This window comes from Ahaetulla prasina, chromosome 7, assembly GCF_028640845.1.
Source record: "Ahaetulla prasina isolate Xishuangbanna chromosome 7, ASM2864084v1, whole genome shotgun sequence".
NCBI classification, from domain to species: domain Eukaryota; kingdom Metazoa; phylum Chordata; class Lepidosauria; order Squamata; family Colubridae; genus Ahaetulla; species Ahaetulla prasina.
Genome location: NC_080545.1, coordinates 72,541,162 through 72,563,330, shown reverse-complemented (window position 1 = coordinate 72,563,330; position 22,169 = coordinate 72,541,162). Strand labels below are relative to the sequence as shown.

General features: G+C 37.3%; 1 protein-coding gene and 1 long non-coding RNA gene across 3 annotated transcripts in view; one reads left to right on the top strand and one right to left on the bottom strand.

The window, feature by feature from the left end:
• LARGE1 (LARGE xylosyl- and glucuronyltransferase 1) overlaps positions 1-22,169 on the bottom strand; it is a 398,885-nt gene that overhangs the window by 209,261 nt on the left and 167,455 nt on the right. For both annotated transcript variants that reach the window (XM_058190742.1, XM_058190741.1), the window contains exons 3-4: positions 17,530-17,831; positions 8,737-8,819 (exon numbers count right to left, since the gene is read on the bottom strand). In XM_058190742.1, the coding sequence (XP_058046725.1) occupies positions 8,737-8,819; positions 17,530-17,831 (385 nt within the window). The remainder of the gene's footprint in view (positions 1-8,736; positions 8,820-17,529; positions 17,832-22,169) is intronic.
• Positions 14,958-17,510, top strand: LOC131202119 (uncharacterized). Its single transcript, XR_009156065.1, has 3 exons — positions 14,958-15,066; positions 15,711-15,773; positions 17,366-17,510. It is a non-coding gene; the product is annotated as an uncharacterized LOC131202119 (long non-coding RNA).

The following is a 22,169-nucleotide window of genomic DNA, read 5'->3' as shown; positions in this document are numbered from 1 at the left end:
TGCTGTAAGCTGCCCTGAGGCTTTTAAAGCCATGCTGCTGATATAAATGGAAATAAATTAGATGAATTAAGTGAAGAATTCTCACCTAACGGGCTGGCTCACATACTGCCTGTTAATTCAACTGCTAGCAATTAAAAATGACTGCTAACTTTTATAGTTATCTGTGCTATTGTGGGGCTTCCTTTCTAAACATGCATTTTATTATCACTTCAAAATAACTGTAACACAACAAAGAAACAATAAAACTTCAGGGGGAAAAAAGGACACCTAGAGAGTACGCCATGGCAACACAGCAGCTCATCTGATAAGTGAAGAAAGTTCTTTGGAAAAGCATGGTAAAAATAAAGATAGCAAATGTATTTCTGTATATTCGTTTCCCACCTATATTTTTTTTATTTTGTTCAGAACAAAGTTAAAATACAAAACTAAATAAAAATCGAAGAAGACATAAAAGAAAAAAAGCACGACACAAAGCAATCAGAACATTAAAAAGGTGCATTAAAAAACAACATATATTCACATATTATACCCTCTATTTGAATACTGAATGAAATATTACTACACCATAATCATCCAAAAGTCATCTTGTGTCAATTCTAAATGCTCCCATTCAAAACCAGGGAACAGCACTGCCAAAAAGCCAGTTTTAGCATTGAAATCAGCAACTCTTACCGTGAAGCAGCCATCTTGAAAGGGGAAAGCCTATTTCTATGTATTCTTTTAAAAGAAAAAAAAAGCATTTTGCAGAATAACCTCCTTCAACTAAAATGTGTGCTATGGTTTGCCCAACTGAACTTTGAATTTTGAACCAATGAATAAATCTCTGTAGGTGTTCTTCAATATGAATTTAGATATTCCCTGAAAGAAAGGTGATTCAGTCTTTCAAATGATTCTCCCTGGCTATTTTCATAGAAATATCAAGACTCCCTCAAATTGAACTCAACACTTGGTGACATCGTATGTATATCTATGACATGTTCTTGGCCGGAAGATAGTATGGCTGGCCCATTGCCTGCTTTTGGAATGTTATTGTGTCCTATAGTTAACAATCACATGGACAGCAGCTATTGTAAGAATGTTTAAAAACTTACAACACTAGATGCCAGAGAATAACACTTGGCTAAAGTATAGTCCAGAAGACAGTGTGAAGTTAAGCCAACCAAGATGATTCAATATAATTCTGATTCACAAAATATTTGAAGGAGAAATTGCATCTAACATTTGCCTCCTGCAAAGATTCTCCTTCCCCAAGCATGCTGGCACTATTTTATCAAATTATTATTTAGTGTACTAAAAATTACATTAGTCAGGAAACTACAGTGTTAATATAAAGAAGTTGCTTGGCTGCCGAAGATTGCTAATCCGTTCAGTTCATGCTTGTGCATTATTATGCACTATAGTGGACGAACTAGCTCCACATTCAGAAGGCTTGATGGTGTTCTGTAGCATCACCCAGGGCTTTTTCTACCAACAATATCATTTCGCATTTGGGCATCACATTCAGAAAGATCCAGCTTCAGTTGAATTCATACTGCCATTCAAAGCATCATTTTTTCCCCACTACCTATTTCTCTACTTGCATTTAACATGCTTTTGAACTTATAGGTTGGAAGAAGTACTTGGTCAAAATACATCTGACAGAAATGCTGAGTCAACCAGGAGGCTCACACTCCATTTCTCATTAAAAGTACAGGTTCATATCAGTTCCAGGCCTATGCATTAAATGCTGCAGTTTCATTTTTGAGGATTCCAGTCTATCTTGGCTGCCTCAAATTTTTCATTTCCTTCATGGAAAACCAGTAGGGAAGGCAGATGTGGGCTGGTTGAAGAAGAAAATCAGGCATCAGCAAGATTTGGTGAAAAATAGGATGGATGTGAGGAGAAATTGGGAATTATAGAATTATAGAATGAATAGGTGATAGGGTTAATCTGTGCTCTATAAGGAAGGTCCATCATTCTTAAAATTATAGGCAAGGATGTGTCTTTTCCTGCTATGTAGGAACATACTACTTTCTTATGATCTGAATAGGCAAGGAAGGTACTCTAGATAATGATCCCATTAAATAGTAAGTTACCCTTCAGAAGCCCCACCCACCCATTTTGAATGGAAGTAGGAACATGTTTCTATGCGAATATATTGGGAAGAGGTAAAATCCAAGCCATAAAATTACTTTAAATTTTGGACTCTAGCACAGATAAGATATACGTCTGCCTCTGATCCCCATAACTGATGTTGGTGGTGCCATGGTGGCGCAGTGGTTAGAATGCAGTGCTCGCTCCAGGAGTTTGATTCTGTACGGCTTATGGTTGACTCAACCTTCCATTCTTCCAAATTCAGTAAAATTAGGACCCAGATTGTTGGGAGCAATATGCTGACTCTGTAACTGTTTAGAGAGGATTGTAAAGCTCTATGAAGTGGTATTTAAGACTACGGTAAGTGTTATTGCTATTTCCTTCTCTATTACTTTAACAGATTAGTGAATTTAGGAACACAGAGTACTGTACTGTAATTTTTGTACAAGATATTTCATCTCCTACTGCTACTGCTTCAAAGTGCACCCAGCCTGAGCATGTTTATATTCAAGCCACCCATCTTTCTAAGATTTAGCTGAATTAATATGTTCAACCTCCAAGAACCAGATGCAGTATATTTGGAGATGGCATGGCATTACTGGAGTGAATGGGTTAAAATATATGTTCAACACTTGAAATGCTTCAAAAATTAAAATGAATACCTTATGCCTCACGATTAAGATATGTCATTTGGTTCTCCCAAAGGTTTATACTTATTCAAAATTAGCTACTTTGCAGAAATTTGCAAGAGGGTTCAAGAAGAGCCAAACGTAGTTTTTGAGTGGCCTTTTGCTCATTCCTGCAAAAGTCTGGAGAGAATTTCCTGGACCTCTTGTTTTTGCAGGGCAAAATAATGTGAAGAAGAAGATGTAGAGCTTTGTGCAACTTTTTCCTATTCTTCGGATTACTCACATTAAAATATAAGTATTTTATGAGTAAAAAGAATTGAGAATTTTTTTTAAAAAGTCTACAAAATTACCTAAAGCACATCTACTTATTGGAAAAGCAACGTATATTTTTTTTTAAAAAAAGCAATACAAGCAAATATACTTATAATAAAACATGAGCTAAATAGTAGCAAGAATAAAAAAAAATTGTCAAAGCTCTAAGGCTAAAAACAAAGCATTCCTTTGCAGCCAATTCATGAAATAACTTGGACATCACTTTTCTAATGGTGAACCAAAGTGACCAAGTTGCTTTGCTTTGCAGAACTTCTGGCAAGTCCTGCGGAAAATGTGTCACTTGCCTTATCAGGATCACTTTCCATTAAAAGACAGGAAGAATTCCCAATACAGTTTTTCTTGGCAATTTTTGTTGTTTTGAGAGTATAAGCTGCCAGATAAATAACAAAATAAACAAATAAATGACTGCCTGAAAATTTAAGTGGGTATCTATGAGAGTAAAGCTTGAATAAAAACTTGAAAATGTGGGTTTTAAGTGAAACCAGTTCAGAATTAAGCTTTAAAGTTAAGACCTTAACTTCAGAAATAGAAGGAAGGTTACTGTTGGCATAAAGAAAAGAACCTACTTTTCTTTCTCTGGTTTATCTTTTGTAAAATCTCAATCACTTGTATTATTGTCACTAGGTGGGTGGGTGGTGGTGGGTCTTGTATGTTGTATGTTCTGTTAAGGTTGAGCACTATTCTGGAGGTATACCATCTGAAAGTATACCCAAGCCAGACGGGTCTCAACTGAGGAGCCAGACTAAGAGCATCCACAAACCCATTAACCATAATGAGGCAACACAAAAGGAAATCCATACCAGAATGGTCATTGCCTGGGTTAACCAGCACCATGGCAGTTGCTGTACCAGGTTGGCTGTCAAAAAGTGAGTTACAGGGTTGGAGAAAGTCCTGACAAATTAGTCTGTGAAAAACTCACCAAGAAAATGTTATAGAAAGGGTTTTAAACATGTCGGATAGGGTGCCCAATGATAGGAAAATAGGATTCCCAGTTGCTGAGTAACCAGTGGCGTTAACAAAACAGTGGAACAAAGCTTCACAGTATACAGTATTCAGCCCTCTCTAAGCAGTTTACAGAGTCAGCATATTGCCCCCCCCCAACAATCTGGGTCCTCATTTTACGGACTTCAGAAAGAAAGAAGGCTAAGTCAACCTTGAGCCTGGTGAGATTCTAACTGCCAAATTTCAGGCAGCTGTCAGTCAGCAGAAGTAGCATGCAGTCCTGCATTCTAACCACTGGGCCACTGCGGCTCTAGATACATTGGAGAGCCACATGGAATGTCAAAGGAATGAGTCAGGGTAAATTAGATATTGTCAAACATGAGATGATCAGGTTGTAAATTGATCTCCTTGGTGTCAGTGAGTTGCAATGGTCAGACAATGGCTTTTTCCAGTCTGAAGACTTCAGACTGTCTATTATTCAGAACATGATATTAGGAAAATAGATGGAGTGGTATTTACTCTAAGCAAGAAACTTGCTACAGCAGTGGAAAGCTTCTCCACTTGTTGATGGTTGGTGCTAGACATTGTTGTATAATTTTAATCTTAAAATTATATAACAATGTCTAGGACCAGCCATCAAAAGCGAATTACAGATGTCCAAAGAGGTTGTGGAATCCACAACCATATTGCAAAACTGTACTGGCTCATAGAAAAATCTTGTGAAAATCATGTTTTTGACTCCAAGAAAGTTTTCAATTATGTTGATCATGAGAAGCTATGGAGAGCCCTACAAGACCTGAGGATACCAGCACATTTGGTCAAGTGGTGCAATCTCTGTACATAAATCAGAAAGACACTCTGCAAACATATGGAGACAGAGATTGGTTTAAGATAGACAAAGAAGTGAAACAAGGTTGCATTCTCCTTCTTTCTTATTTTAATCTGTGTGCTGAAATAATCATGGGGAAGCTAGATCTTGAAGAATCAAAAATTGGTGGGGAAATTGGTGGAAGAAACTTCATTGATCTTCAATATGCTGACAATACACCTTTCTTCTCAGAAACCAAAGAGGACCTAGAACATCTGATAAAGAAAATCAAGAAAACATGAAACATGAAAAAAACAAGCTCATGACCACTGTAAGGAAGGGAAACATCAAAATAAAAATTGATGGTGAAGGCACAGAATGTGTGAGAAAAATCACTTTCCTAGGACCATAGGCAGCTCAAAGTGGTGAATGCAGCACAAAAATAAATTGTCCGATTGCACTGGGTCGAACAGTGATTATGAACATAAGCCAGATAAGGAAAGGCAGAGAAATCAGCCTGATGACTACTGGTAACTATAGGTTAGTTTGCTCTATTGTGTTCCCTGTAGTTACCTATTTTGTAAAGTTGCACCTTGAAAAAGCAAGAGAGGAAGAAAATTGATTCGTTTGAGCTGTGGTGCTAGAGAAGGCTCATGAGTATTCCTTGGACAGCAAAGTTGACTAACAAACAAATACTGGAACACATAACACCACACATGTCACTAGAAGACAAAATCAAGAAGCTGCATCTCACTTCCTTTGGCCATGACATGCAAGGGAATTCACCGGAGAAAGCAATTATATTTGGAAGAGTTAGCAGTAAAAGGAAACCTGGAAGAGCATGATGGTTGGACAGTATCAAAGCTGACTCCAGCCAGAGCATAGAAAAATTCAAGAAATAGTGCAAAATTGGAAGATATTCAGAGACCTGGCCAATAGAGTCATCAAGAATCAGACACAACTAAGTGGATAACATCATCATCATTATCATTATAAAGAGGCTGCAAACTAAGATTTGGGTTAATAACTTTATTGTTGTAAAAACTGTCCATAGGAATTGTGTCATCTGTTACCATTACTAATTTGAACTCACAACATTACCCTTCCTATTAGATGCTGATATCTTGAAATACTATACTTTTTTTCTCAGAACTGAGCCTGGCTAGGACTGTTCTTTAGTTATAATATAATACAGATATAATGTTCTAAGAACAATAATTCAATCTGCAATGTAACTTTAAGATCAACCAATCCAGGCTTTAGAGGAACAGGAAGATGACCTGTTTCAAAGCCATTAGCCAGGTTTTGATATTCAAAAGGCAGATCTTACTTTCAAAATAAAGGTAGCCTTCCAAAGCAAGTTCAGACATATATTTTCCCTTCATTCCTAACAATTATCATAGATCAAGGACTATAGAGTGTTTAATAAAAAGGCCTTTGGCCTTTTATTGAATAAGCTTTTTAATGGTTATTTTAATATGTATATTAATTGTTTTAAATGAAGGCTGTACACCGCCCTGAGTCCTTCGGGAGAAGGGCGGTATAGAAGTTTGAGAAATAAATAAATAAATAAATAAATAAATAAATAAAATATAATTTCATAGTCTTTTAAAAGAACATTTAGAGATTGAGTGTCCTTACTAAATGAAAATATATGCTGTGCGTACTGCTTATGCACAATTATTCTATGGCAGGATCATTCCAAGTTCAAATGGCAAACTAGTCACAGAGTCTTCTTTCTAAAGAGTCAGCCAGGTGAATCAGTTTTTACAAAGACTAATTAACAGTGAGTTCTTAAAACTCACAATGATATTTCTTCCAGTTAAATATTTTTGGGTAACTCCATTGCATAAAACCTCCAATAAAAGGGTTTTAGAAAAACTCTAAATATAATATGTATGGAAGTTTTCAACAAACCAGGATATGCTCCGTACTTAAATGTTACACAGCACAAATGAACAAACAAACAGAAAGCATCATATGGGGGGAATACATTTAAATCTATTGCTGATAAATTATTTTCTTTTCATTTATCTTCATTGTCGTATTGGGACTATTAATCAGAAAGATTAATGACACATTTAAAATCTGACAAATCAGATAAGGCAGGAGGAATGCTGTTAATCTGAAAATACATACATTTTCCTTTGAAATATTTCATATAGTAGTAAACCCTTTGAAGTTCATGACAGCATCTAAGAGTTCAAGAGCAGAGAGTTGGCATGCTTTCACTATTTTTCCTCACCCTAATTTAAGGCCCAAGTCATTGTAGTCACTTTAGAAGTTATTTACCTCTTCCTCCTCCTTCAGCCTGATACATAACTAAATTATGTGGAAGTTTTGTGATGTGCCCTACTCAAGAGGGGGATGACACCTTTCGGAGCCAATTTTCACAATAGCATTACAATAAAATTATACTTCAGTCAACCTCCAAACAATCATTCTTCAGGGCAGCACTAATTTAATTGTTTGTGGAAGATTTACCAGAATGTTTAATTCATGATTTCCATCTGACAATCCTTTCTTGCACAGAATGTCCTTCCTTCCTTCCTTCCCTATAACCTTAATTATTTCCAAGACAAGTGCCCATGGTAAAATAACTGCTCCCAGATATGGAAATCAATGATCAGTACTGCTATTTTAAAGATGGAAAGGTTAGATTTTAGTCAAGACAGCCCTTTTTGATTTAAAACAAAATTAAATCAAATTTAGTTTGAGCAGGAAAAAGTCCCCATAAATAAATATTTTATTTTATTTTGTTTTGTTTCAAAAAATGGCCTAATTTATGAATTTAACTTGTAATTTAAAATTATAACTACAGTTTCAGTTCATTTGGGAAATGAACAAAAGTATTTTTTTCTGCTTCCCTTTTTCCTGAGATTTTTCTTTCTTTCTGTTTAACCTATAAGCCCTAATATTTCCTAGAGGTTGCTCATCTAAGAAATAACCATCTCTAATCCTGCTAAGCTTTTGACAAAGATTTGCAGCCAGCAGCCAGATAAACAGGGATTAATACTAGAGAAACAACTGAACAGAAAACACTACCTTAAATCAAGCAACTACCAGGGTTAAAAAAAAAACCACATCACCACGAGCACTGGTAAATCAAGTCAGGTAATGAAACATCCACAAGCAAACAACAAAACTCAGAGAGCACTGAGGACTATACAGTTTATCCCTGAACTACATATATTCTCTTCTACTGAATTTTTGAGATTAGTAAAAACTGTCTAGATGTTATTACTTAGCTGATCTGGTTTCCATAGTTCTCCCACTTCAAATCCATGCTTGTCACCCATTAAAAATAAACCTAAAGAAAAACTTGGGCACATTTCTGATAAAAGCATAGTTATTTCAAAAAGCCAGGAAGAAATTTAAACTAGCGACAAGTTAGGAATAGGTTGGAAGCAGAGAATAGAATAGAATTCTTTATTGGCCAAGTATGATTGGACATACAAGGAATTTGTCTTGGTGCATACGTTTTCGGAGTTCATAAAAGAAAAGATATATTTGTCAAGAATCATAAGGTACACACTTAATGATAGTCATAGGGAAACAATCAGTATAAATCTTAAGGATACCAGCAACAAGGTTACAGTCATACAGTCATAAGTGGGAGGAGATGGGTGAAAGGAAGCTTAAGGAATGGGGAGAAATACTTCCTAAAAGTGAAGTTTTCATAACCATTAGCCATTTTTTTTAATGGTTGGATGAGTGCATCGTTATTAAATTCAGTGCATGTTGATAGAAATTTAGAGGAGCTAATTCAAAGCAACATAAGTTGGTAAGAAATATATTTTACATACTATGTAGTTTTAAATGATTTAAAAGAAGCACCCCATTTAGCTAGATTCAGGTTCACTGACCATTTCTACTATGAAAGATCAAAGGCACATTGAATCATTTTTTTACCAAAAGAAAAGAGCATGCAGCAAGATAAAGAGGCTTTACCTATGAAATAAGACTGATTTGACGAGAGTGACAACATCCCGACTGGCGTTGTATCCAGCACATACAATGGCGACGTGGATTGTCTAAAAAAACAGAAAAACAAACAGTGAATGCAAGGAGAGGAAAGATCATCACAATCTAGCAAAATCAGTGCAGTCTGGTCAGTTTGAGGCTTTTGATATTTAACACTACCTGATATGTTTTTATGAACTGTAACGTAATGGATATGTGAAATACCAATGACATAATTTCCCCTAGAATCTTAAGCCTTGTGCTATCTTTTTATTCTATGCAGGAAATATTCACTACATTTTGGTACTAGCTTAGGTAGAAACAAGTTACATCACCTCCCTTTCAAAGGAGGCAGAGGTGTCCACAAGGCATGGTCCAAAAAAAAATAAAAATCAAGAGGATAGCCATGATAGTGTAATTGACACTGTACTTGGTTTTTAATTGTATCACCCACAGTGAAGGGGAAAAAAATAACTCTTTAGGAAAAAATCAGATGCCCTAATCCTGCATATGTATAGTGCCATTCAACACAAGTACTTAAGGAACTGGTCAACACAGAAGAGCTGGTGATACCAGTTCTGAGGAAAAAATAAGCAATATACAAGATTTCCTGGGCAAAATGGCATCCCTGGCAAAGTGACTATAAGGAGAACCAATAGAGAAACTGGCTGCTGCAAGAATACCGTTCAACCTCAAATCTGCTCATAACTCAAGACTTCGCACTTCTTGTCTCTTCTCAATCTCCAGAGAAGAATCCCAATAAATTTCTCATAAGCATATCTCCTTTAGGACCACAGGCTTGTAACACCCCTCCTGCGTAATCTGCACTGGCTCCCAGTGGTCTTCCGGGTTCACTTTAAGGTACTTGTCATCACCTTTAAAACGCTCCATGGCCTAGGGCCGGGATATTTACGGGACCGCCTACTGCCACCATTAGCCTCTCACCGACCAGTGCGCTCTCACAGAGAGGGCCTCCTCCGGATACCGTCAGCTAAACAATGTCGGCTGGCGACCTCTAGGGGGAGGGCCTTCTCTGTGGGGGCCCCTACCCTCTGGAATGAGCTCCCTCTGGGGCTTCGTCAACTCCCCGATCTCAAGTCCTTCCGCCGCGAGCTGAAGACGCTGCTGTTTCGAAGAGCAGGACTAGCCTGAATGTAGTTTTAAATTGGGATTTTTAAAAAAGGGGTTTAAATGAGGTTTTAAATTTGTATTTAAAAGTTAGAGCATTTGATTGGTTGCCATTGTACAGGAATAATGGTAGACTTAAATAAGTTGGAATGGTGTAATGTCGGGACTGCTCGGCAAACACTCCCGAAGGGAAAGGGTAAGGAAAGAGGAGTAAAGAAGGAAGAAAGTAGGTAGGTAGGTGGGTAGGGAGGAAAGAAGGAGGAGAAGAAAGGATAGGAGGAGGAGAAGAAGGAGAAGATAGAGGTTAGAAAGGATGGTAGTGAGAAGTGGGAAAGAGGAGGGGAAGTAGGAAAGCGAGGAGAAGGTGGTGGGGGAAGTTTAAGAATGATGAGAAGGGAAGAAAGGATTAAAGGGGGGAGTGGCAGTCGAGCAGCCCTGATTGAGTATAATTTGAGTATAGGACTGATTGTTGGATAAGTGATTGTATTGTACACTGGTCAAATTGTGGGAATTATTATGGAAAAATAAAAAAAAATTTGCAAAAAAAAAAAAAAGTTAGAGCATCAATTGAATTTAACTATCTATTCTTTAGCTGTTTTTTATCTATTATATGTTTTCTATTGTTTTTTGTCTGTGAACCGCCCTGAGTCCTTCGGGAGATGGGCGGTATACAAATATAATAAATAATAATAATAATAATTTAGCTCTTTGATCCTTCATATCTTCTTGTGATGATTTCCTTCATTTAAAGCTCAATTTACCATTAAAAGATAAAGGCGGCATTCAAAGAGAAGTTGTTTATTTCAACTTCACAGAAGCAGACCAGTGAGGCAGATCTGCTGCTGAGATGTTGTGACAAACCCTAAGCTGAGGAGGACTTGAACCTGATACTTTCTATCTGACTGAGCTGTCAATAAAAAACGAGTAGTTCTCAAGTTCAAAGTCTCAATGATGCGGACAGAGTGTTTTTTGCTCAAAGTAATCCTCCTCAAAACCAATTCTTCCCTGTGTGTTTATGCTGCTACTTTGTAAATAAAGTGTGGGCTTGCAGGAAGGTTTCTAGCCAAAATTATAGCAATATAATCTTTTATAAATTTGACATAATTATTGAATAAATTGGTATCTTCTCTTGCACCTAGCTATTACATTTGCAATTCCAATGTTTTGCCTTAGAGACAGCCCATTGAGCATGCAATGTCTTATTTCTGAATAAATCATTATAAGAGAGAGAGAGAGAGAGAAGACGAAAATGGCAATGTAAAGAAAAAAAATCTTCAAAGGTCTCACTGAGCTAGCCAAAATACCCTCTATGAAATCTTTCAAATTAGGTTTCCCTTAGTATTGTGTTACCTTAGTATTGTTTTACTTCTTATTTAAATATGGAAGAAAATAATTTTACCAATGACGGGAAACATGTCTTTCTAATGTTAATTACTCTACACTGGAGCAACTAAAAGAACAGACACCACTGAGTCAGATCCCAGTGTGCGGCTTTGAGAATATCAAGTAATTTAATAATTAAATATGAATAAATATCTTCATTCATTGACAAAAAGATATTAAGATCCCTCTTGTTTAGAAGAGGGAACCCTGATAGGAAGCCCCAAAGACAATATCTTCTATCTTTGTATATTCCCAGCAATGAATTTCTAAAAGATTTATTCTTTATCTTTGATGTAACACTTCAGTTTCCCTACTTGAAAATAAATATGTCTCATATGAAATTTTTTCCAACATTTTCTAGAATGACAATCAGTGCAAAGAACTAATTCAGTCTCTGCAGTCTCATAAAACTTCAGCACTTTTTCATTATTCAGAATCCTGCTTCCTCCCTACTTGAATCGGCCACTGATTTTTTAAAAATATTTAAGTTTTTAATACCTTTAACAAGTTGACTTGTTAGATAATTTCACAAACAAAAAAATTGGAATCACAGTAATTTATATCCATAAAGGTCCTTGTTAAGGCAGATATATGAATGGAGAAAACATGATTATTGAAATGCTGCATTGAAAATTATCAAATTTGGTCAAATATAAGTTCCCGATTTATGACCGGAATTGAGCCCAAACTATGTTGCTAAGTGAGGCAGTTGTTAAGTGAATTTTGCTCCATGTTATGACTTTATGGCCATAGTTGTTAAGTGAATCACTGCAGCTGTTAAGTTAGTAACAGGGTTGTTAAGTGAATCTGGCTTCCGCATTGAGTTTACTTGTCAGAAAGTCGCAAAAGTTGCTCACGTCATCCATCATAAATATGAGCCAATTGCCAAGCATTTGAATTTTGATCCTGTGACCATGGGGATGCTGCAATGATTGTCAGTATTAAAACAGTCATAAGTCATTTTTTTCAGTTATATTTTTACTTTGACAGTCACTAAATGAACTGCTGTATGTCAAGGAGTACCTGTAGCTTTTCTTGTTTTGAATCATTATGTAAGGTAATAAGGTGATTAGAAGGAATAGATCAGAAGAAATATTTTTCAAAAGTAACTGTGAGTTATTTCATTGTTGTCTACTCTACACAGCTGTCACTTGAGCTGCAATATATAGTAACATTTCAGCTCAAATAATTGCTGATTATGGAAAATGGATCCTTGACAGGGAATGAACATAAGCCTCTCATATAAACACATAACTGGCATTTTTAGTAATAGGATAAGTGATGAAAACCCTGAAGGCAATTCTGATGATAGGGAGGTTTCTGTTAAAATTGCAATTGGGCTACTGAATTACAGAGAATCTCATGAAAGGAAAAAGTAGGACCATTTCACTACTGAAAATAGCTAAGAAAGGGGTGGGTGGCGAGCATCAGGAAGTCTCCTTTTGTTCAGAAATATTGCCTACAGCATGACACTAATCTACAGTGAGCAATTTACTGGTAAAAGATATTATAATCTCAAAGGCCATTTTATCCATACAACTTTTTAACAGTCATTCCCTTGTCCAAAACTGGTTATACTCCCATGAATCTTTGTGTCCTGATCCACCTATTCAGGTGCCATTTAAGTTTAATAAATATTAATAGTAATTAAAACCAATACATTTCATCTCAAACATAAGAATACATGGGAGTTTGCTAATAGACTTTTTACTTTTAAGGGGAAAAAAAATAGAAATCAAATCTCCAAAAAGGTTTAGAAAAAAACCATCTGCATTCTAAGCCAACCAGGAGCTCGTAATAGGAAAACAACAACAACCTGTAGGTTATTTTAAAGATGTTCTGCAAGAAGGCCCCTCATTAAACTGAGAATAATTTTAATTACGGGTAGTCCTCACCTTACAACCATAATGAAGCTTGCCCACTACAATCGTTAAGTTATAGCTGTCGTAAAGCAGATCACACTATCAATCTGATTTTACAATCTTTGTTAAGCAAATCCATTGTTCTCTATGAGGTGGTTTTATTAAAACCTGGAAGTCATGGGCCCATCTAAGTGTGACATTTATTTATTTATTTTATTTATTTATTTTGTCAAGTACATATTAGATAATATATTTAAGTATAAGCATGAATTGAATACATAAAGTGAATACAATTAAAGGGAACATTAGGACAGTGACGGTAGGCACGCTGGTGCTCTTATGCCCGCCCCTTACAGACCTCTTAGGAATGGGGTGAGGTCAACAGTCTCCTTAAATTTTCCCCCCAGCCAGGGTTACAATCTGTGCCCTGGAACTGCATACGGCTCCTGAACTCTAAGAAATATTGAGAATTAGGGCCACTGTAGTGAGATGAGAATGTAGTTCCTACTGCTTTGAAATGAGAAACCCTGAAACGATAGTGTCATGTTACAACATAAAACTCTTCCTCCACATCCAGAAAAAAGACAGAAATCCCTGTCCTGCTGATTTGCTGAATTCCTGAGCACAGATTTAGCTATTCTATACTTGTGCCTAATCTACCTCTTTCATGTAGCCAGTGCAGTGAAAGATCCACCTTCATCAATGCAGGAAGACTAGAATTGCTATGAATAAAGATGATTTTATTTATTTATTTTAATTCAGAAGGATAAATAATGAGCACTTAGTTTTTAAAACCATTCTCTTGACAAGTGTGACTCAGCAAACTCTTGTAGTATAATCCTACTGGAAATAAGTGCTGCTGTGTTCAGTGAGACTAATTCCCAGAGAAGGGTACATAGAGCTGCATCATTCAGTATTACAGGAAAGAGAGTGGAACATATGTTTTTTTTAAAAATTAAAAGAGAAACACAAGAAGCTGGGGGATACAGTTCTGAAACTATTAAGATAATTTGTTTCTGTTGCAGAATTCAGTTAAATGTCTGGTATAGTTTCCTTATTATTTGGGAGGGGGAATCAGGGAAAGATATTTAGCTCCTATCATGCCCATTGCAAAACTACACTAGGCGTTTCCCTGTGACTGCCTAGAGCAGGGGTATAAAACTCACATCATCATAGCAGCATCACATGATGTATCAAGACTTTTTTCTCCTTCGCTAAACCAGGCGTGGGCGTGGCCAGCACATGACGCATCCAGCCAGGAGTTTGACAGCCCTGGCCTAGAGCTATTTCCAAAGTTTATTTATACTTCTGTTTATTGAGTTACCCTTTGTTTACTTTATTAAGTGTGATCATATTGCATATATAAGCCTACTGAATATATCCAAGTTACAGTATTAAAGCAAAATGTGATATATAGAGACGGTAAAGAAGAATATACGATGATATTTTATTATTGCTATAATAAAGAGGGCTAGGATGGAACAATAGTTAAAGTGTTGGACTAGAAGCCAGGTGAGTAACCTCAGCTCGGTCATTCATCTTTCAGTCCTAATAAGGGTCAGGAACTGGGACAAGTCAACTGTGAAACTGTTGCAGGGGTGTCTCCTGGTTAAAAAAAAAGTCAAGACATTGGCCACTAAGGTAGGCAACAAATGGGCACAAAAAGTTGACACACACAAAAAACAGGTGGAGATTTAATTGCACTGTTGTGACTACAGTCTTGACTTTTTCAACTCCACCCTTCAGAGCAGTGGTGAAGTCTAAATTTCTTTCCTACCAGTTCTGTGGGCGTGGCTTGGTGGGCGTGGCTTGGTGGGGGTCATGTGACGGGGGAATCAAAAGACAGAAATTCACTAACAATGTCCTGCTGGAGCAGGGTTGGACTAGATGACCTCCAGGTCCCTTCCAGCCCTGGATTATCCTCTGAAGCTGCATCTAGTACCAGGTTTGTAGTCCTTCCTTCCTCTCCTTTTTTCCTCCCTCCCTCCCTCTCTCTCTTTCTTTTCTCTCTCTCTCTCAAATGAACCCCCCCATTTTTTGCCTACACCCTCATTTTTTGCCTTGCAGACTTCAGCTTTTTTACCTTTTAAAAAATGCTTTTAAAAGTAAAAAAAAAAAAGGCTATGACAATCAGGCACCTCAGCTGGGATCATCAGAGGCTTGTTTTAACCCTTTAAAAGCAGTTTTTACAACCTCTTTGGCCAAAGAGGTTGTTAAAAAATGCTTTTAAAAGTACTAAAAAAAGAGGCTCTGACGATCGCATGGCTCAGCTGGGCATGGAGGGGACAGGGATTTTGTTACTGGTTCTCCGAACCATCCTCCACCATTGCTACCGGATCAGCCGATCCGGTCTGAACCGGGAGCATTTCACCCCTGCTACAGAGATGTCTGTCTTGTATCATGAGTTGATAGCTTCACAATAAGAACTACGGGAACAAAAGCAGATTGTGTAATTGTGTGGGATAAACATTAAGAGGAAACAAGCATTAACTGTATTACAATCACTTCAATATTATTCAGATTATATATAACAGTTTAAAACCTACTTTTTATTAATTTCTGCCCTCATTTATGAAAATTTCATTGCAGGTTACAGACTGACAGTAAAGAACAATGATGGTCCAAAGCTCTTCCAGCACACAGCAGAGCATGGTGCATTTATTTTATAATCCTTATATCTATGCACGGTCACCCACGCACTCGTGACGTCTCGCCTGGATTACTGCAATGCTCTCTACATGGGGCTCCCCTTGAAGGGCATCCGGAGGCTACAGTTAGTCCAGAATGCGGCTGCGCGGGTGATAGATGGAGCCCCTCGTGGCTCCCGCATGACACCCATCCTGCGCAGACTGCACTGGCTACCTGTGGCCTTCCGGGTGCGCTTCAAGGTTTTGGTGACCACCTTTAAAGCGCTCCATGGCATTGGGCCGGGTTATTTACGGGACCGCCTACTGCTACCGAATACCTCTCACCGACCCGTGCGCTCTCATAGAGAGGGTCTCCTCAGGGTGCCGTCAGCGAGGCAATGTCGTCTGGCGACGCCCAGGGGAAGGGCCTTCTCTGTGGGGGCTCCCACCCTCTGGAACGAACTACCCCCCGGACTTCGTCAGCTTCCGGACCTTCGGACCTTCCGCCGCGGGCTTAAAACATACCTATTTAATTGTGCAGGACTGAGCTAGATTTTAAATTTATGGGTTTTAATTGGGTTTTATTTTTTATATTTTAATTAACTTTTTAAATGTATTTTAAATTGGGGCCAAATTTGAATAAGTTTTTTAGTTATTGTTTTATTTGTATTGTGTTATTGATTGTTATTTTTACTTGGCTGTAAACCGCCCTGAGTCCTTCGGGAGAAGGGCGGTATACAAATTAAATTATTATTATTATTATTATTATTATTATTATTATTATTATTATTATTATTATTATTATTATTATTATTATTATTATTATTATTATTATCTTCTGAGATTTAGAGTCAACCATAGAATTATCAGGAGTTTTGTAGACATACTATGTATTTCCATAGAACTTAATGGTTCTTATTTAATGTATTTAGCATAAGATTTTAGGTGTCCTATTCCTATACTACTATTACATTTAAATATTTTTCAACACCAATTAAAATGTACTCTCCATACCGCAGGATTCTCTTTAATACCATATTTATTATGTAATTCTATTTACAGACTGTCACGTATGTTTTGTTATGTTAATTATAGAGTCTGTCCAGCTTGACTGGCATGACTAAACGCCAAAGGCATCCAGAATGCTGTTACCTTCCCACCTATTTTCCTACTTGCATTTTTTACGTGCTTTAGAACTGCTAGGATGGCAGAAGCTGGGACAAGTAACAGGAAGTCACCCCATTACATGGTACTAGGGATTCGAACCGCTGAACTGCCGAACTTTCGATCAACAAGCTTTGTGTCTTAGCTACTAAGTCACCACTGTAACCTTATAATAAAGATGGCATTAGTACTCATAGCATTGGTTTCTTGTCTGCTTGAAAGGGTCCCCCCCCCCTCTCTCTCTCTCAGGCCAACTCATCACACATGGCTGATATTGTGGAGAAAAGGAGGAAGGAGTACTGGTATGTTTGCCTCCTTGAGTTGTTCATAAAAAAATCTAAAAAAGAAAAAAAACATTTTTGCCAGTCTGATGAAGTCAATAGCCACACTGACTCTATTTAAATGTGCCCGTGTGGTTTCTGTTAAATATGTCTTTTCTTTCCCTGTTTGTAGCAGGTAACAAGCAAAGTGAGCAGATGATTCCATCCCTATCATGGACTTAATTTTTTCTCTGCTGCAGTCATGGTCAAGATTCAAAAGCTAGCGGAGACTATTCCAATTGCATCAAGTTGATTCCCTTTTAGAAACATGGCTTAGTTAGGAAATCATTTGCCTACCTCGCACTTCTCCACTGCTGGCTGTTGTCCACATTCAGAGCTGTTCCCTGCCACAATGCCAGCCCGGAGGCTCTCACTGTCCCCAGTCCCTTCCTCCATGGAGTAAGTTTTTGAGTGATTGCCTCGTCGGTGAGACATGCCCCGGCTCTGGACCAGACTGAGCTGCTTGCGTAGTGCACGATTTTCCTCTTCCACTTCTCGCATGCGAACTTCCAAGTTTTCTCTTTCACGTTGACTTGTGGCTGTGTAATGAGGGCTGTGGGGCTGGGATTCAATTGGAGACAATGACACTGGCTTTCCATCTGTAGTGGGGGAAAAAACAAAACAGAAATTGCCCAAATGGAATTAAAATGTCAAAACTCTGCAAAAGCATCAAGATTAATTTTTACTCCAATCAATCCTGAGACCTCAATAAACTGTGCATATGGTTAATATACAAAGGATCTTTATAATGTAAAGACAGTCTACAATCAAGCCAAGACTCATAATCTTAGCTGGGCTCTACAAGCAGTCAGATGGACAGATAAAGCTTGCAACGACCCATTTTGTGACAAAAGTCCTAGTTGGCTAAACTTTTGGAGATGATTTTTTTTCTCCAATTCAAGGGAAAAAGTTGTAGAAAAACATATTTCCTTGCTTGCTTCTGTTCCTCTTGTCTTCAGCCTGAAGTTAAGTAAGGTTTTTAAAAGAGATGGAGACTGGATAGCAGAGGTGGGGAATTTAGTTTTTGCACCTATTTTTTTGGTGTGTGTGTGTGTGTGTGTGTGTATAGGAATCAGAATTATATGAACAACTGTTCCTAGCATATTGAACAAACTAATTTTGCTGTATGTTTTTCTACTTTCCATTTGAATAGATCAATAATTGCCTTCTTCCAATTAGGCAGTAATATTCACACAAATTAAAGCAAGTTGCACAGTTACTTCATAAACAAACCATATTGATATATGTATATTTCTCCAGTTACTTCAATTACAATTGCAGCCTTAGCATTTTTTGACATTCCTGTACCATTTCAGCTCCACTCCTAATATATTCATATCCTTCACACACACACCCCTCCAAAATACTCCTTCCAAAATTCCCTTATTTAAGTTACATCCTGAATGTTTTATTAACTTTACTTTTTATCTCATTCACTGGACTGGAGGCTTCTTGTTTCCCCATTGCATTCACTTTCAAACCATTACATGTTTTTCCCCATTTCTTTTATTCCAAACTTTCTGATCTCTTTATCTATATTCTTTGATCTTTTCCACTTATACAAATATTGCTGCATATTTTTTTTTGCAGGAATCATGCGCATTCCTCCTTATTTGCCTTTTACCTTGTACCATTCTTTTTTATCCAATATATCTAATATAAAGACTTGCAAATAGAAGTAGAAAGCAAAAGACAGCAAAGATAATACCAACAGATATAGGTGTTTTGGATGCAATCTTAAAACATCTGGAGCACCCTTTGAACATTTTCAGCACTGACAAAATCACCATTGCAAAAGGCAGCTTTACTTGAAACAGTTTACATCCTGTGAGGATTACCTTTAACACCATCAAACAACATAAGCTCATTGTCGGTCCTTGGGAATGATTCAATATATGGATAAAAATGCCAAAAATTCAGTCGAAACATCTAGTTGTGTGAGCAAACATAACAATGCGATTTTTATTATTGCAAGTGGTAAACTTCATATATTATCTTCTATAGAAGTTTTATATACATACACATTTGGTGAAGGGAAAAAGAGCACTGCTATTGGTGTATTTTTCTTCTTTTAAACTTTATGTTTTGCTCCAAAGTTGTGCAGTACAGAGAAACAGCAGGCTTTCCATATTATCTTTGGCTTGATTTATGGCAGGGGTAGAAATCTGCAACCTGCAGGTCACAGGCAAAACCGTTTTCGTTGAAAACCTATACTCTCATACATTCATTTTTTGTTACCCTTGCCTTTATTTTTATCATCTGTCTGTGTGTTTTTCTTTCGCTCTCTTTTATGATTTCTAAAGTTGCTTCATAATGTCTGAATAACATCTTTATCCTGGAATAAATAAAGAAATAAACCACCACTTTATCCTGCAGTGAAACTGATCGTCTTTCTCTTAGTGTATGTAAATTCCATATAGCTTTATTATACTGGGTCAAAGTATTTGCTGCTTTGCTTTGCGACAATATATAAACCTCAAATTCTTAATGTGGCTGAGCAGTGCAGGAAGGATAAAACCTTTCTGGGTAAAATTCTTCATTAGCAGAAAAAGAGCTAAAGGATGCTAGGGTCAAGTTGTCACATCTTGCATGTGGGGAAACTTTTTAACTATGGGGCATCCAATCACAAGCAAGTATTTTCTTGGTAAGATATCAGGCTATAGTCACAAAGACTTTATATAAGTAAATGGTTGATATTCTGGATTTATTTCATTTATTCCTTCATTAATTCAGTTTTAGTGACTTCAACCAGTAACTAAAGACCAGTGGTGAGTTGCTACTGGTTTGCCCTGGATTGGGCGAACCAGTAGTAGCGGTAGTGGGAGGCTCTGCCCATGTGTCCGGACATCTCTGCACATATGCAGAAGTCTACACATTGTGTAGACACATGAGCATGCATGCACCCACAAATGAACCGGTAGCAACCAAAATTGAAACCCACTACTGAGTAAGACTAACATAAAAACAACAAAATGCAATAAATGAATTGTAACGATGACAAAAATAGGTACAAAATAATTACAAGATGGCAATCCATGTAACAAAGCATATATAAAATAAATCCTATTTATCTGTGGTGATACGTAATCAGATGGAAGGGAACAAGCCACAAAAGAATCTGAAAATAAAGAAGCTAAAATGAGGTTTGTCTTCTAAACTTCCTTCAAAGTCTGAAGAAAAATTCACTGATTAAGTACAGGCATATGCCTGATATGTATAATATGCAAGAGAGGGTGGAAGACAGAGGTGGCTTTCATTATCCATGATCTCATTTCAATGATTGTTAAACAGAGATCAGATCCCAAGAAATTCAGTAAAAGTTTTTATCTATTTGTAATTTGGGACTTCATTTTTTGTTTCTTTATATGATTACTAAATGGCAGAGTTTTTCAATCCTTGATTTTCTTCTGGAAGTCTGTTAAAACCTAGTTTTAACAGGCTTGTGCGTTTCACAGAAATTGAAATTTAATACAGTGGCCAAAATGCATGTAGCATCTAATGCTCTCCCTAGCATTTACAGGTTTTTATAATAATAATATTCATATTGTACTTATAGAGCAAGGGTATCAAAATCGATTTCATTGAGGGCCTCATCAGGGTTGTCTTTGACCTTGGGGTGTGGGGTGAACATAACCAGGGTGAGTGTGGCCAGCTCAACATCACTTGTGTCATGACAGCCTCCTGCAGAGCTCTGTTTTTGCTGGCAAAGGGCTGCAGGAGGCCATTGTAACTGAAAAGGAGCTGAGGAGGGCTGCACTTGGCTCCCCTGAGTTCCATTTTTGCCGGCAGAGTGCTGCAGGAGGCCATCACGCTGAAAATGGAGCTCAAGAGGGCCTTGAGTGCACCCCCGAGCTCCATTTTCGCTGGCAGAGGCACTGCGGACTGGTCCTTTCCTGTTTCCAGGCCATGGGTGTTGAGTTTGACACCCCTGTTATAGAGTGTTTTTGTAATTATTTTTAGGATTTTATTGCACACAACCCAGAGGCTTATAAATGAATGATTAAAGTTGTTTTGTTATTTAAAAGAGCTTATTTTGCATGATTTATGTTCCATGGTTGTGAAGCAGGAACACGATCCCCATGTATAATAAGGTCTGTGTCACTCATTCCTCAGAGTTTATATACACAAAGAGGAATGATGGCTTTCCTTCACTGAATGTGTTGAAGTGAGAGCCTGGTCAAGGGACTGTTCAATTTATCTCTGAATGGTTTAAGAGATTCTTCTACTTTTATCTATCGACAATAGTAATATGATTATTGACTAGAGAAAGTTCAACAAAACATAATTTAGAGCTGTAGATCAAAATTTCATTTTCTGAAATGCCTCTTTTGTTGGCAATCAGAGCTTAGCTTGAACCAATTGCTAAGATGGAAGGATTTCTGCCAAGTGTTAATGTCTGTATCTTCCCTCAGCAATCATGAGACATGCTAAGAGTGTCCTTTCCAAATCTAACAAAAATGTTCACACACAGTATCCTACACTAAATTTATAAATCACTCTGACGTAGCATCAGCTGGAACTACAGAATACTGCCTGATGAGGAATGTTGATAGCTGCCTATAGAGCTGCTAAATGAAGCCAAGCTATTTTCTCCACTGCAAACAAGGCATCCTTTAATTCTAATATAAGTAAACCACTGAAAGGAAGTAAGAAAAACCTTGCAAATTAAAGAAAGGAAGCTGGAGACAAAGTCACCTTGAGAGGGTTATGTGGACTGTGCGGCTCCCATATGTAGAGGTCCTAGTCTCCTTGTCTCTATCTAAAGCATAACTGTAACAGAGAAATGTCAGATGGTATGACAGCACTTTACTGTCTCTATAATTGGGATTAAGAACAGTGTGTTCATTCAGCACATATCATATTAACCACCCAAAGTCTATTTTTGGTTGCTACAAAATCCAGCCCCTCTTCAGCAAAATAATTAAGAAATGCTATAG